Source organism: Halictus rubicundus, chromosome 5 (genome assembly GCF_050948215.1).
Source record: "Halictus rubicundus isolate RS-2024b chromosome 5, iyHalRubi1_principal, whole genome shotgun sequence".
In the NCBI taxonomy this organism is placed as follows: domain Eukaryota; kingdom Metazoa; phylum Arthropoda; class Insecta; order Hymenoptera; family Halictidae; genus Halictus; species Halictus rubicundus.
The window spans coordinates 8899553-8914131 of record NC_135153.1 but is presented as its reverse complement, the minus strand read 5'-3'; the positions used below and the strand labels follow the sequence as shown (position 1 = coordinate 8914131).

The 14579-nt window shown below is 43.9% G+C and overlaps 1 protein-coding gene across 12 annotated transcripts in view; it reads left to right on the top strand.

Annotated features, from left to right (window-relative positions):
• Mef2 (myocyte enhancer factor 2) overlaps window positions 1–12397 on the top strand; it is a 54149-nt gene extending 41752 nt beyond the window's left edge. For 11 of the 12 annotated variants that reach the window (XM_076788172.1, XM_076788173.1, XM_076788166.1 and 8 more), the window contains 2 exons: window positions 237–421; window positions 783–12397. In XM_076788172.1, coding sequence (XP_076644287.1) covers window positions 237–421; window positions 783–1236 — 639 coding nt within the window. In that variant the 3' untranslated portion in view covers window positions 1237–12397. The remainder of the gene's footprint in view (window positions 1–236; window positions 422–782) is intronic. The other variant, XM_076788177.1, reaches the window with a different exon arrangement.
• Window positions 12398–14579: the final 2182 nt, after the last annotated feature.

Genomic DNA, 14579 nt, shown 5'->3' with positions numbered 1-14579 from the left:
TCAAAGCCTAAGCATTAGACTACTGGAGCGTCAACGGTGGGGATGTAGGCGGAGCGAGCGGATGCCCCTTTGCCCTTGTGCCGTCCCAAGAGACTTCTTGTGAGGCACGGATAGTACATCGTTGAACGTTCTGGCGGGGAAGAGGGTCACCGGTTGCAACGGTGACCCTTGGATCCCGTGGCGACGCATCCTTCTAATCCGTGTCCCGTTTCTTTTTTGTTGTTCGCGATACGCAGAGCGGCCATGCGCAATCCGCATTGAACACACCGGTAGTGGCGCTACAAACGCCATCGGTCCCAGCCGGATACTCTAGTTTCGGACCAACGGATTATTCCTCGGACCTCGGGAGTTTAGCATGGTCTCATCAGAGGTACGTTGATGACTTATCAATGTATTCGGCAGCCACCATGTCCAGCATCAGGTAAATCATATTTCATAATTGTTCTTACAAAAAAATAAATAAAATAAAAGCATGGCACCGTCCTAGAACTGGGTCACGATTCTCTAATATTATCGTCCGCTTGAGGCCTATAGTTTTTTCCGGCTTCAAGCGACGTTACCGAGCTACGGTCTCACGTTCATCTACGACACAACACTTTACCCGGCGTTCCGATGTACGCGGAGCTTTCTTCGAAATTTGTCAAAGCGCTAAAGCGTTCGGGATCGTGTTTGCAAGTTCTACTATAAAACTGTGTTCGCGACACACGCTCCCTTCCACCGGGAAGATCGAGAGTCGATCGTACGGTCGAGCAAACGTTAGCTGATGTATCGTTTGATTGCAGTGGTCTTCCGCATCTGGCCGTGTCGAGTAGTACACCGCCGCCAGCGACTTCGCCGTTGCCGGTCAAGATAAAGAGCGAGCCGATCAGTCCGCCTCGAGACCCGCACGGTGGCAACAGCGGCTCGAACAGCAGCGGGCCGAGCACCGGCGGCAGCCTTCATCACACGAGCCTGAACGTGGGCCCGTCGTCGAGCACCGGTGGACCGCCGCCGCATCACGTGCCCCATCCGGGACCTCAGTCGTTGAACCTTGTGTCGAGCAGACCGAGCAGCAATCCACCGCCGTCACATTCGGGCAGCATAACGCCGACGAACCTACCGTCGCCGGGAAGCGGATCGGTCGCCGACATCCGGACCAGCCACTCGAACGCGGCCGGAAACGCCGGCAACAATTCGGACTACGAGAACGGGCCGTTGATGAAGCGCTCGAGGATCACCGAGGGCTGGGCGACTTAATATTAAATTGGACGCGGACGGGGTCAGGTCACGGCTCGCGGTTCTTCTTGCGAAAACCTCCACGTACAACGGCGTCATTTAGTGCTTTGTGAAGCTCTCCAGGACTCGAAGTTTCCGTAGACTCGTTCACGGTTTTGCCCACTGGTTGGTTCTCTTCGTGCTCGTAACGCAGGGCCCTAGGTGTCGCGTGCCCGCGGGCACAACGCGCCCGATACGGGGAACAATCGGTGCGAAGGCGGCGTCGACGTCGAGATGTCTACGTCGCGGGCCTGAATCAGTGGATGGAAAAACAGAAATTTCTTTATATTTTCAAGCCCGTGGAAGAATGCGTTTGTTTGACGATTTTAACAAAAAAAAAAGCAACAAAAAAACGGTGCCATAATGTTGAAGCGTTACACGTATATGTATGTATATATGTATACATATGTGTACACAGAGAAACACGCGTACACACATACACACAGAGGGACACGCGCATTCACACACACACGCACACTGACATACCCAGTAACACTCGCGCGAGCGCGCGCGTACATACACGTACATACACTCTTGATGGTTGCACGCGTACGTATATATCTACATATATATAGTATATGTATACGTATGTACGTACGTATGTATGTATGTATGCATGTATGTATGTATGTATGTATGTATGTTTGTACGTATGTATGAATGTATGTATGTATATGGTATGTGTACGTATACATATTTTCATGTATATAATACGAAGTTGTTTGTATATATGTCATTAATTCATTGTCATTTTCTTCGTGATATGGCATTGTGTCCTTGGTACTTGTCGCTGCGGCGAAGGTTAGCCCTCCCGGAACGGAAGGAAGCAAACGAAAAGAAAAGAAAGGAACAGACGAATCGACGTGTGTTTGTTATCGGAGAATGTTAAAGGGAATCGTGATCCGAGAGCAAGGTATTTATCGGGATAGAGGTGCATCGACAAACCGAATTTCTATCGAAAGAGCTTTGCGCGTACCATGTTCTAGAATTGTTATGATAGGGATTTACCGATAATTGTACTTCGTTAACTTGTTTCTTTTTCTGTTTGCGCGTTGATGGTAGATAGACGAGTCCGCGGCATAATCCGTTAATTGACGTTTACGCAAAGAATGCCAATGGAAACGATGAACATAACTTCTTTGAATCGAATGCCTAGTCAGAAAATAATGATATTCGATTAGCGGTAGAAATTTTATTCTACGATCTTTTTTTTTTCGTTCTTTTTCGTTTTATTATTACTATTAATCTTTCTCCCCTTCTTCTACTTCTTTCTACCTTTTTTTTTTCTTTTTGTAAATGGTAATTACTATTACTGCTCGCTTGAAAATCCGTACTCATCTTCGGACAAGATCGAAGGATCGTGCAACAATTTTACCGTGGTAAAGGGTGAGAGAAGATCGTACGCTTACGATAACGTGGAACGTTTTTTTACTCGTTTCTCCTTTTTAGTTTTAACGACTCGTTGACGCGTTGCGGTCCATCGAGAAACAGCAGAAGAAATATCCGAAAATTCTAGACGAATCGAGGACGCTGGGCCGCAAAGCGTGAACGGTAATCAATGATCGGTGAACGGTGACCGTCTGTTTTGTGTTTTCGTTTTTAACGCAGGCGACAGTGAGTCATTTTCTTTTAGCGAACTGAAAAATTAACGGTCTATGTCCGCTAAGGAAAACGATATATATAAATGATAAAATCGGCTGCTGTACTCAAGATGAACTTTACGATACGTTCCCGCGGAACACAATCGAGAAATGTTAATATAACAATATATATATATATATGATTATAAATATATATATATTGGTTGTCGCGCGAGGTAATAGACGAGAGATATACGCAAATATTGTACGCGAGATAAGCATATTACATAGTGTTGACTATTAATGAAGGATAAAGAGCAAAAGTATATACACGCAAACTCGCATCTGTATACATACGATACGATACGATACGTTATATATACATTTTTCACAAGTATTTTGCACATTTGATATGAAAGAGGAAAATAAGACGTAAACGGACGAGAGAAGATACATTTGCAACCCTTTCGAACTTCATAATATCAGCCAGACGCAAACTCGAGCTTGTCCAAGCACCCGATCGTGGTCAACGGGAACCAAGATAGTAACTCTCTATCGGAACAGAAATCTCTCTCGACGATACTTCAAATTTTCGCGTTATCATAATCGAAAACGTGTTTCGGCTGCACAGGGTTGCAATTCCGCGAAACTGCGCAACAGAATTGTTCTCTTCTATATGTGGTTCAAGTTAAAACCGCTTTGGGATGGTCTCAGCCTATGCTTTACTCGATCACAGGATGTATCCTGGCGCGTGAGATGCTCTCGAGAATCGTATTTGGTACGTTGTAGCGTAATTAAACGTAATTAATGGAATACACAAAACGGTATATGAATAATAGTGCCTGGCACCATTTGTGGCCCCCCTTTCAGGTGACTTGCCCGCACTGTCAACGCGCGCGTGCTCCTCTTACACACACACTCACACACGCGTGCGCGCGCGTAAACACACCTACATACACACAGGCACACAAAAGAGAGAAAGAGAGAGAGAAGAGAGAGAACTAAAGAGCGCGCGCGCGCGCACGTCTCCCAGTCGTCGAGAACGTATACTCGTACGTGCAAGTAGGAAATTTGAACTATCAACTGGTTAATTGGCGGTTTAACGATGCGCGAGTAACTATAGTAAACCGATTCGAAATGTACAAAAATAATCGAAATTTTATCAGAAATAGTTCGACAATGGTCTCTCCGACTGGGCCGACAACACCGGCAAGTCGGTCCTTATTATATCGTGACCGAAGGTTATACACGTACGTATACTAAACGTACGTACGGCGAATAAACTTTGTTCTTTACTAACGTACATATTATAGAAACGTATCTGATGACTGTACGAACAATCGGTGTGCGAGAAACATAAGATACAATTGTGTATAGTCACTAATATAATTAATCACAAATTTTTAAGATGATCACAAAGTGCAATCTCTTAGCCAACACACTTTTTTATCAAAGGAGAAAAAAGTATAAAGAAATTGTTATTTTTCATAACGAAAAAAAGTAAGATTTAATGTATTAAAAAAAAAGTATATATATATCTATATATATATATATATAAATATGTCTCCACTAGTTATTAAACATTTTCCTATTGATGCAAAATTTATTGTATTTGAACTGATATTATGTATATACCTGTATATATATATACATATGTATATGTATATATATATATGTATGTATGTATGTACGTATGTGTGTATATATAACTCTGAATTTAAGTGTACATGCCTGAATTAAATCCATGAAAGATAATCTGCGATACTTTGTATTGGTTCCAGATACTTCTTAGCCGCGACAGGTGGATCGTGTAATGATATAATTACTGTTAATTATATTATTAATTACCTAATATTGTAAGACCGTTTCTCAGAAGAGTTTCTCTGTTACCGTTGCGCGCTTCGTCCCGACCGTTTTCGATAGCTGCAACAGTTTAGCACAAACTTTTGCATTTTCTCCGACGACGATAGCCAAATGTATTCGCTGTACGTATAGCGAACAGTATCCTCCGGCACAAGTAATAATAGTCGACCGCATCGAGCGCGTCGTCAGACATCGTCGTGACCTGAGATCGCGGCGCCTCTCATGATTTCGTACAAACTCGATGATAGAACAGTTCCTTGCACGCCTCAGAAGTTCTATTTTTTCAGAAATGGGAGTATGTACGTCGACTCGTTTCCAAGTAACGGGTGATCGTTAGACCGCGAGTATCGTTTAACTATGTCTTCAACGCAACGATTACCAGACGCCGAGAGCGCACTGTTGTTAACAAAAAAAAAAATTTGGAAAATCTCATGTCCATAACGGGTCAAGTGAAAAATCGGAAAACTATATCCGGTAGTTTTAGCGTTAAAACGAATTCGAAGGTCCAACGATCGCTTCTACACGTTTGCCATACTCGAAAAGAGAATACGAGCGAAGACGGTCTCATGCTGATGATCCAAAGCGCCGCGCATAAATCCAAGTACAGTGAATTTCCGCTGTAAGTTTCCGGTCCCTGGAACCACCCACACCAACGCGGGGAATACCCAGCTCTCGAGCTTCGCTGTCCGTTTCAACATTGTATCAGAAAAAGACATTTTCTTCGCCTTCTTGTCCCTATCCGTCTGTATGCCCTTGGTTTTGATCATATAGACGCAAGGGTCATTTACTGTGTGTATTCGAAATGCAACGTTCGGCGAGAACCACAGATTTCACCTAAATGTCCCTCGCCAGAACCGCGCAAGGGACTTACAGCGGGAATTCGCTGTATGTCTAGAGTCGATGCACAAAATCCAGAACGCGATGCTACCTTTGATTGTTCCCGTTTGTACGGTGTCGCGGGATAGACCGCGGACGTTTGTCGCGCGACCTCTTTGTTTGTACTTGTCGATTAAGTTTTGAGAGATAGGAAATTTGTTGCCTCGAGCGAGGAACGGCCGTTGTTTCTATTACGTTTGAACGCGAGAGAGGGAGAGAGAGAGAGAGCGACGAGTTCGCGGTCTAACGACATGGCATGTAATTTATTCGATATTAGAAACCGTCTGAGAGACGTCTGTGTTGTTAATCCTCGATCCACCGGCACTCGGTCTCGCGAATCGAATAACATTCGCGATGCAGAAAGCACAGGCCAAGGATTACGTTCGCTTACCGATCTATTTTACCGTGAAACACGCTCGGACAGCCACACAACTCACACTCGTACACACACACACACACACGCACACACGCATATATGGGAGGAAAGAAACAAACATACACGTAGCGATACCTCTAAAGTTAGGGAACTTGTTGAATGGTGTACGTTAACGATACGTTGTACATACATTTTAATGTATATTTTTAATATGAAATACATGTAAGATACACAGAAGACAGAAGAAAAAACTCACACGTATACACGCGTTACACACATATGGGAGCGAGAGAGAGAGAGAGAGAGAGAGAAAGTTTTCATTGCGCATCTCATCTTGCTGGGCACAGCCGTGTCCAGTAGCCCCGGGAATACTTAAAGAAAAGAAAAAAAAACGGCTGCCGTTCTTTGCTTCTTCTACGACACAGAGGTGTTCAAGTGATTAGATATAAACTATGGAAAAGAGGAAAAAAAAACAATATGAGAAATAAAACTGTTTCTTTTTTTCTACACACGTGTGTACGTATACTTCTGAACTTTGAGATTATAAATATATTGTACAAAATAGATGGTTGGCTGTACGGACGAATGACGTGCGAAATTCTATCTGTTTGAGTCGATTGTGATTAACGTTCGTTCGTGCACTCAACGGTATAAGAAAGAAAAGGATGAACACATGCGTGCGACCATAGTTGTTTTTACTACAGTTTACCTTTGTAGTTGCGTCTACTAATCGATGCACCTCTGCACAGAGTCATTGTTGTACATACATACACGTGTATGTATATATAAAAAAAAATATATATATACAATATATAATACGCATTGTACGACGCCAACAATGTCCACTTGTTATCGGTCCGACGGATATGTAATGCTAATCAGACGTTATTTATTGATGGTTGGTACATTTCTGGATCTTGATAATTTTATCTGACGCGCCTATGGCTCTACTCCTCGAGTTCGGGAGCGTCGTTGAATCGTTGAGCTGCGTTGAGTTGTCGAGTCGTCGCGAACCGGAAGTTGTTCTCGAACGACCGCCGAGGCCGCAGTCGCGGTTGTGCCGGAGCGAGACCTCTCTCTCGAGCGAAAATACACAAATTTTGTACACCGTGTACTGTATCCTGTGCACCGTCGACTTTCGCTTCGAATCGTTGATCATTCAATTTACGTGTTCTGTCGTCGGCCATCGGGAGCGAGAGACGACGATGCGCGAATACATTTGTTCACCCGTTTTACGTACAGGCTGTCCGGTAACGGGGTGCGGCGCTGAGCGGCGATCTCGCGTCATAGAAACATTCGAAAATTGCAAAATTGAAAACATTATATCTATTGTGTTCTTCTCGAGACGGAACCCGGTGAACGTAATAACTTTGTCTCTGCGTTTCTTCGTCGCCGGTTACCAGACAAGTCCTGTACACCACACCGTGGGCCGAACGTTTCGAATCACGCTGAGGAATCGAGGTTTCGAGTCGCCAGAAACGATTTGTGGTTGTTCAGAATCGGCGAACGATTCGAAACGTTTCGTCGAACGGTGTTGCGGCTTACGCGAAAGGCGATTTATATCGTATAGTTGAGAACTCAGAGACTATTTGAAGTTGTTGTGAAACGCTGTGAAAACGAAACGGACCATCATTAGAAACACGTTCTCGTACTTGTGTAAGGTAGAAGAAAAAGGAACAGAAAAAAAAAACACAAAAGAAAAGAAAAAACCGCGGAACACGCACCAGATAGCGAGTAGATAGAGCGGGTAGAGCTTTTCTAATCGGGAGCAAAGTTGTTGGATCGAGAAGCCGTTGATCAGATATTTTTGTTGGAGCTATAGCTCGCGGACATGTAGCTCGGTTTAGATTTGAGCTGTTCGCGCCCCTCTTCGTCGAACCCGAGAACGATCATCGGCCGAGTACACAGAGATCGTTTGCTGGATAAATACGTACTCTCGTCGCAAATTGAAGATCGAGCTCGAAGTCAATTTTTTCTCGTGCGAAACCACTCGAGAACACGTGTACCCGTGTACCCGTGTACTCGGGAGCTCGCGGTTCCCTAATTTTCTACAAGATACTCGAAGCGACCACGGCGGCTGAACAAAAGCATTCGCACGCTTCTTCGGAAATACGATTGATTTACAATACAGTGAATTCTCGATACTTGTCCACAACGCGACTCTACCCAGTGACATATATCGTCCAGGAGATGCTATTCTTTGATCCACGTGGAAAAGGACAGCGAAGCTCTAGAGGCCGGATTCATGGCCCTTAGCGGGGATAGTTCTGGGACTTTTATCGGCCAGATAGTTGGGACGTATGTCGAGAAAAGACTGTACAGTGAGTTCTCGATATATGTCGGCGACATGTGTTATGTTTACACTCCTCGGCGACCGACGCCTCTCGAGCATCGCTGCCCCACACGAGGTACACCCCGCGGTGGTGGGGATAATTCCGCGACGTTTATCATCCAGGCCTTGGCGACATGTATAGAGAAATCACTGTAGTCGAGCAGTTCGACTATTCGTACGAGACGTTGCTCGGGATTCTACATATATATGTATATATAATATAAATTATATAAATGCGTACGAATTTGGGAAATTATCGAAAACATGTTGAAAAGAAAATCATTTTGAAAGGGTAAAATATGGGGATTCGAACGGGATATCAAGAATCAGTTTTTTTCCGAGGGTTGCACGGGGTTCCGAGTAGAAGAAAATCTTCGTTGAATCGCATCGAAAACGTTTTATTATAGCGGGCGTAGTAGGCACCCCTTTGACCTCGAAGAGAACAGTCGTCCTTCTTTCTTTCTCCGGATTAGAAGATTTCAAATTTTACATTGGAATTCGCGACAGCGCCGCGTCTATTTTTTTACAAAATAACTGTGCTATTCGTTCAACTATTCGGATCACGTGGGATAGACAGGATCGTACGACCGTATCTAAAAAAAAAAGAAAAGAACGTAGCGTAGCTACCATGGTTGCGATGGATTTTGTATTGTTAAAAACGAGAAAACCAAAAAAAAAAAAAAAAAAAAGAACAAAAGGAACTATATTTCTAAACGGGTAGTGCAATTTCATTGTCCAAGAGACGAGTGTGCGAATACTTTTTTCTATCGACTGCGAGCGCTCGCGCCAGTCGCGGGAAAAGACACTTTTCAAAATTTCGATACGCAGGGAATTCTAGGCGAAGGTAGACGCATAGATAGATAGATCGATGAGAAGGTGAGAGAGAGCGGGGGGGGGGGGGGGGGATAGTGAGAGAAGAAGAAAGAATTGTAAATAATATGTTAACGATTTAGTTAACGGAATCGCGCGCGGTTCATTGACCTTTTGTGCCTTTCGAGCGAATTGTTGCGAACTCTCGGGAACCAATCACTCTCGACCAGTCCTTTGTGTTTCAAATATTTATCGATCTGGTGATCTCGACGATTAGGGAGTAAGACGTTCACGCGAACCATCGTAATTTATATATTTTAATCGACGCGGAACGTTCGGGACTTCGATTCGGAACGTCGCGTCGGCGTCGTTTGTTTCGTGGGAACCGTAACGAAACGTGTCCCGGCCGTGTAAATCGATCATCGTGTCATCGGTAACGTGATTCGACGGTCGTAATATTTTTTCAAATCGATACGTTTCGTTTAAACGAACAGAGCTATCTATGCGCGTGTATGTGTAGACGTGTACGGTCGCGTATACGTGTATGTACATGGGGAATCGACTCGCGAACCGCACGGCACAAGTATCGGAGCGCTGAAAACGGTGTGTATCGAGGCGGGTCCATACAGACGATCCTAAAGTAAAGTAACGTAAAGTAAAGTAATGTAAAGTAATGTAAAAGGTAACCGAGACACGCGGACACCGCAAACACCTACAAACACCCACAGACACGAGCGTAAAAGTTAATGGAATGCGAAAGAGTCAAGTGTATTACTAGCCACAACTGTTGTCACACCGCGCAGAGTAAACAAGACGAGTTATATACGATTGTACATACGTACGTTTACATATATATATATGTAAAAGTATGTTTAAATGATGAACATATCTCTGCAAAGCCACGTAGCATCAGATTTTTCAAGATCGTTGAAAAATTAACTGGGCTCGATCGTCGGACGACGGATACGCGGGTGTTTCTGCGACACGTTTTGCATTCTTTTGAATCGCGAATCTCCGACGCTCGACGTCGGATAGATGCTTATTTTCTGTACAAATCGTTGCGCAAGAACCGTCAGAGGGACGCCCGCAAAGATGTCCACGGTCCGAACCGTTCGAAAGTGACCGCCGGTGCAGCGAGGTCGTTTGCAGATTCGTCTCTCGACGATCGCCGTTCTTCTCTCTTTCCTGCAAATATGTACATAGAGAACTCGGGGGAACCACGCATCTCTTTTTCTTTCCGCGAGTACAACCAGAAATCCAAGTGAACACGATAGAATCGAACCGATGCAACCGGCATACCGTGTATCTCGTAGTTGGCAATCTCCGAGCCTCCGAGTCGGAGGAACGCGACTCGATAAATTCTGAAGAAAATCACTGAAATACTTTCGAGGGGGGGGGGGAGTGTTGTTGGAGGTATGCCGTTGCACCGGAAACAATCGTCCAGAGCCGCACGATCGCGAAATGCAAACGGCGCGCTGCAACCGTAGTCACTGGGACGCAACCGTTGAGGAAACGAAATGTTCCAAGAGATAGAGCGAGAGAGAAAGATGAAGCGCTGTGCGTGTACACACCGAAAGCGATGAGAAAAAGAGGATGGCGGACTCTTCAATCGCGTAACATACTAGATTATTCGAATATTATGGCATATTATAGTTGTGCGTTGTTCAAATAGAGGATAAACAAAAAACTGTGTAAGTGCGTGAGCGCGTCCGAGAGAGAGAGAGAGAGAGAGAGAGAGAGAGAGAGAGGGGGGGAGGAAGTAATTTTCGTATTTGTATAGTGCCATCGTGAATTATCAATTAAGACGAACCGACTTTTACGTTTAATCTTATCTTTTTTTCATTTCTCTCTTTCTCCTTCGTTATCTGAACTCCGTTCTTTCTTTATCTCTTGTTTCATCGATTTTATTCAGGATCGTCGATTTCCGGTACCGAAGAGTCGGGCATTCTTTCAATTTCTTTCCCCGTCCTGTCGTTACAACTGATATTAGGATTGGAGTGTCCCGAAATCGGAAAAGATTAATTCCCCTCGTTCCTCGGTATAAGCACGCCTCGTTGTAAGTTGCAAGTTGCAAATCGTAAGTCGCGCGAGGTATCCGCCATTTGCGAGCACTTCTTCGACTCTCCCGTGGCCAGAGATTAATCACGATTTACGATTGTTTTCGTTTTTTTTTTCAGATTTTCCAGTCCACGAGTCTTTTCTGTTCTCCCGCCGGAATCTTTATTCGATTTGTTCTTGACCCGACGCCATTTTCTTTTCGATCTTGCATCAAGTATTGCGAAATTTGTTGACGGAAGTACTCGCAATCGGCCGATTCGGAGCGTCTCGTTAGATACGTATTTCTTTGGTGCTCGACATATCTGATCGTTGTTAATGAATACTATATTATTATCGATAACGCTATAATCATCGACGTGTGATCGTCATACCTCAACATCATCGTCATCGTGATCATTAGCATTACTACTACTATTATTACTGCTACTACTATTCCTACTACTACTACTACTACTACTACTACTACTACTACTACTACTACTACTACTACTACTACTACTACTACTATTACTACTACTACTACTACTACTACTACTACTACTACTACTACTACTACTACTACTACTACTACTGCTACTACTATTGCTACTATTGCTACTACTACAACTATTACTACTACTATTGCTACTACCGCTATTATTACTATTATTGCAACTATCGACCACTACTTCTGATTATTATCGCCACCGGCTGCTACTATTATTATTATGATTTCTCTCTTTTCCTCTCTTTATTCCTTCCGTTTTATTTTCGTTCCAACGATTATTACTAGACTGCGGATTTTATGCGTCTATGACAAAAATTAACCGACCAAATACAGAAATAAAGTCGTAAAATGGATTTAGGGATACTGTTATACGTTATTTTCGACTTTTAAACGGGATCGAAGGAAAAATGTTCATTTATCTCGAATTTCTTCCAATCGAAATGGACCATTTTTATTTTGCATTAAGATCCGTAATCTAATTATTACGATCACCGATCATGACAAGCGTACGCGCGCCATTTTACCGCCTATCAACTCGATCGTCGGAGTTTTAGTGGTAAACGATAATCGTTTCGCGACGAAAATTCAGCACGTACACCTGTACAGAGTACACACACACACATACACACACAGACATATATATATATATATATCCACGCACAAGCGTGAAACATTGTAAAACACGCATTGCGGTTATATTTCAGTGTATCAGCGTAACGATATGATGTTTCCCATAGAATACATTTTACTTGGTTTTTATATTTGGTAGTATTTTATTTACGTTGTCGCATCGAGTAGAGGAGAACGGAGAACAGAGATTCTTCGTGAATAAACGAGCATACGGCCTATTATCCGGCAAAGATAATAGGTTCGCGTAACGAATAAGATAGCGGTGTAACAATATATGGTCGTTCGTGTTCTCCCTGTATCGTCGTACTTTGACCCCGAATTGTTCTTCTTCTTTTCGACGGATCGAAGAGAGAATCCGGGAAAGAAAAGGAAAAATGTCTCCTCGACCATTTCTTTTTCTCTCGAGCGAATCGTTCGGATGTAGGACGCGCGTTCCTCGGGATGCGACCTTGACACGCGCGACTCGCATGATCCTCGTCGAGTCCCTTCGGTACCGGAAATGGTGTCCAAAGGTATGTGCGCCGACCGGAAACGGTCCTTCGTTCCCTCCAACGCTAACGGCTCAGATGTATACCTGCACAGTACCAGTACCACCTGTTTCCCCTGTTGTATTCGTTATATCCGTTGTATTCGTTCTATTCGTTGTATTCGTTGTATTCGTTGTACACGTCGAAGCGAAATCGTCTCCTCTCGTCGGAACGATTTCGTGGGTGTCGTTTCTATCGTCGGATGTCGTGGAACCGGTGTCGTCGAACTCTTATCTCGCGACAGCGTGTTTTGCATAAACATTTCCAGTCTGCCCGTGAAACCTCTTGTACTTAATCGGACCACGGATGTTTATGCAAACTCCCCGGGATTTCCGTCTCCAGACTTCCACCGACAAAACAGAGAGACACGTTCGCCATTAAGTCACAATCGAATTTCTGATTACGCGCGGGCAGATAGACCGCGAACCGGCAAACCAATAAACGTTCTTCTACTGTCCTTTCATTGCTACATGTATCTATATATTTTTAATCGATAACCACTCTTTCTCTCTATCTCTATCTCTCCCTTTATATACAGGGTGTTTCACCTAACTCGAGCGTCTAAAATATCTCGATTGTTTTGTATGATAGAAGAAAATTTCAGAGGAAAACATTAGTTGGTTCAGAAGACCATTTCTTGAAACCCTAGAAGGATCGTGTCGTCGTTATTTCACTATTTACATCAAGTGCCCTACTTTTATGAATTTTTCATTCTCAAGGTCGCGCGAAGGTCATAAAATTACTCGTTGGATCCGTCTTGACCTCGGCTCTCATATAGCGATAATAAAAGTATATCATTCCATTTAAAATAAACTTCGATGACCTTGAAATCTCAAAAAATATAACCTTGAACAAATTTTTTTGTCTATCATAATATTTGCTCCGCTGAACCAACCAATGTTTTCCTTTGACATTGAGTTAGGTGAAACACCCTGTATATATATATTTCTTTACCGTGGAACTTTCTATACATATCGAAAACTACTTGCCGGAGCTGAAAAAATTGATTTCGCGTAACAAAGGCTCCATTGTCGGAACGGGTTTCCTGTTGGAATGCGTTTGTTTCTTAATCGCGGACCACATCTCTCACACTCTACTTTCTTTCGCAGTGAAATGAACACGCATTCATGCACACACGCACACGCAAACGCACGCGCACACGCACACACGCATATTCTTTCTCAAAGAAGATATGAGAAACGATACCATGTGTACATCCGTCGCGATCTCCCCGAACTATTCAAACTACAGTGACTTCTCGATATATGTCAACAACACGGGTCTTGCCAACGTCGTATATCATGTAGGAGACATGCTCGGGCCGTGTTACGTTTACGAGCTTCTTGGCCCCTCGCGGGGTATACCCCTCGGTAGTGGGGACAATTCCGCGACGTTTATCGTCGAGGCCTTGGCGACATATATAGACAAATCACTGTATTATGTTTACACTCCTCGGCGTCCGAGGCCTCTCGAGCTTCTTAGCCCCTCGAGGGATATATCCCGCGGTAGTGGGGATAATTCCGCGACGTTTATCGTCCAGGCCTTGGCGACATATACAGAGAAATCACTGTATTCGAACTATCCAAGCTGTCCAAACTGTCCGAACTGTTCGAGCTTGTACAATTATCCGAAGACGCGCGACAGAGCCCGTTTATGCGTTTTCGGAAACGATGTTCGAGGTATCGGTATTCTCGGTTCGGCTAAAAGCAAAAATAGCGGGCTCCGTCGCGCAACTCTTACCACGTGTTGTCCATGCACGAATACACAAACGCAGACACAAACACAG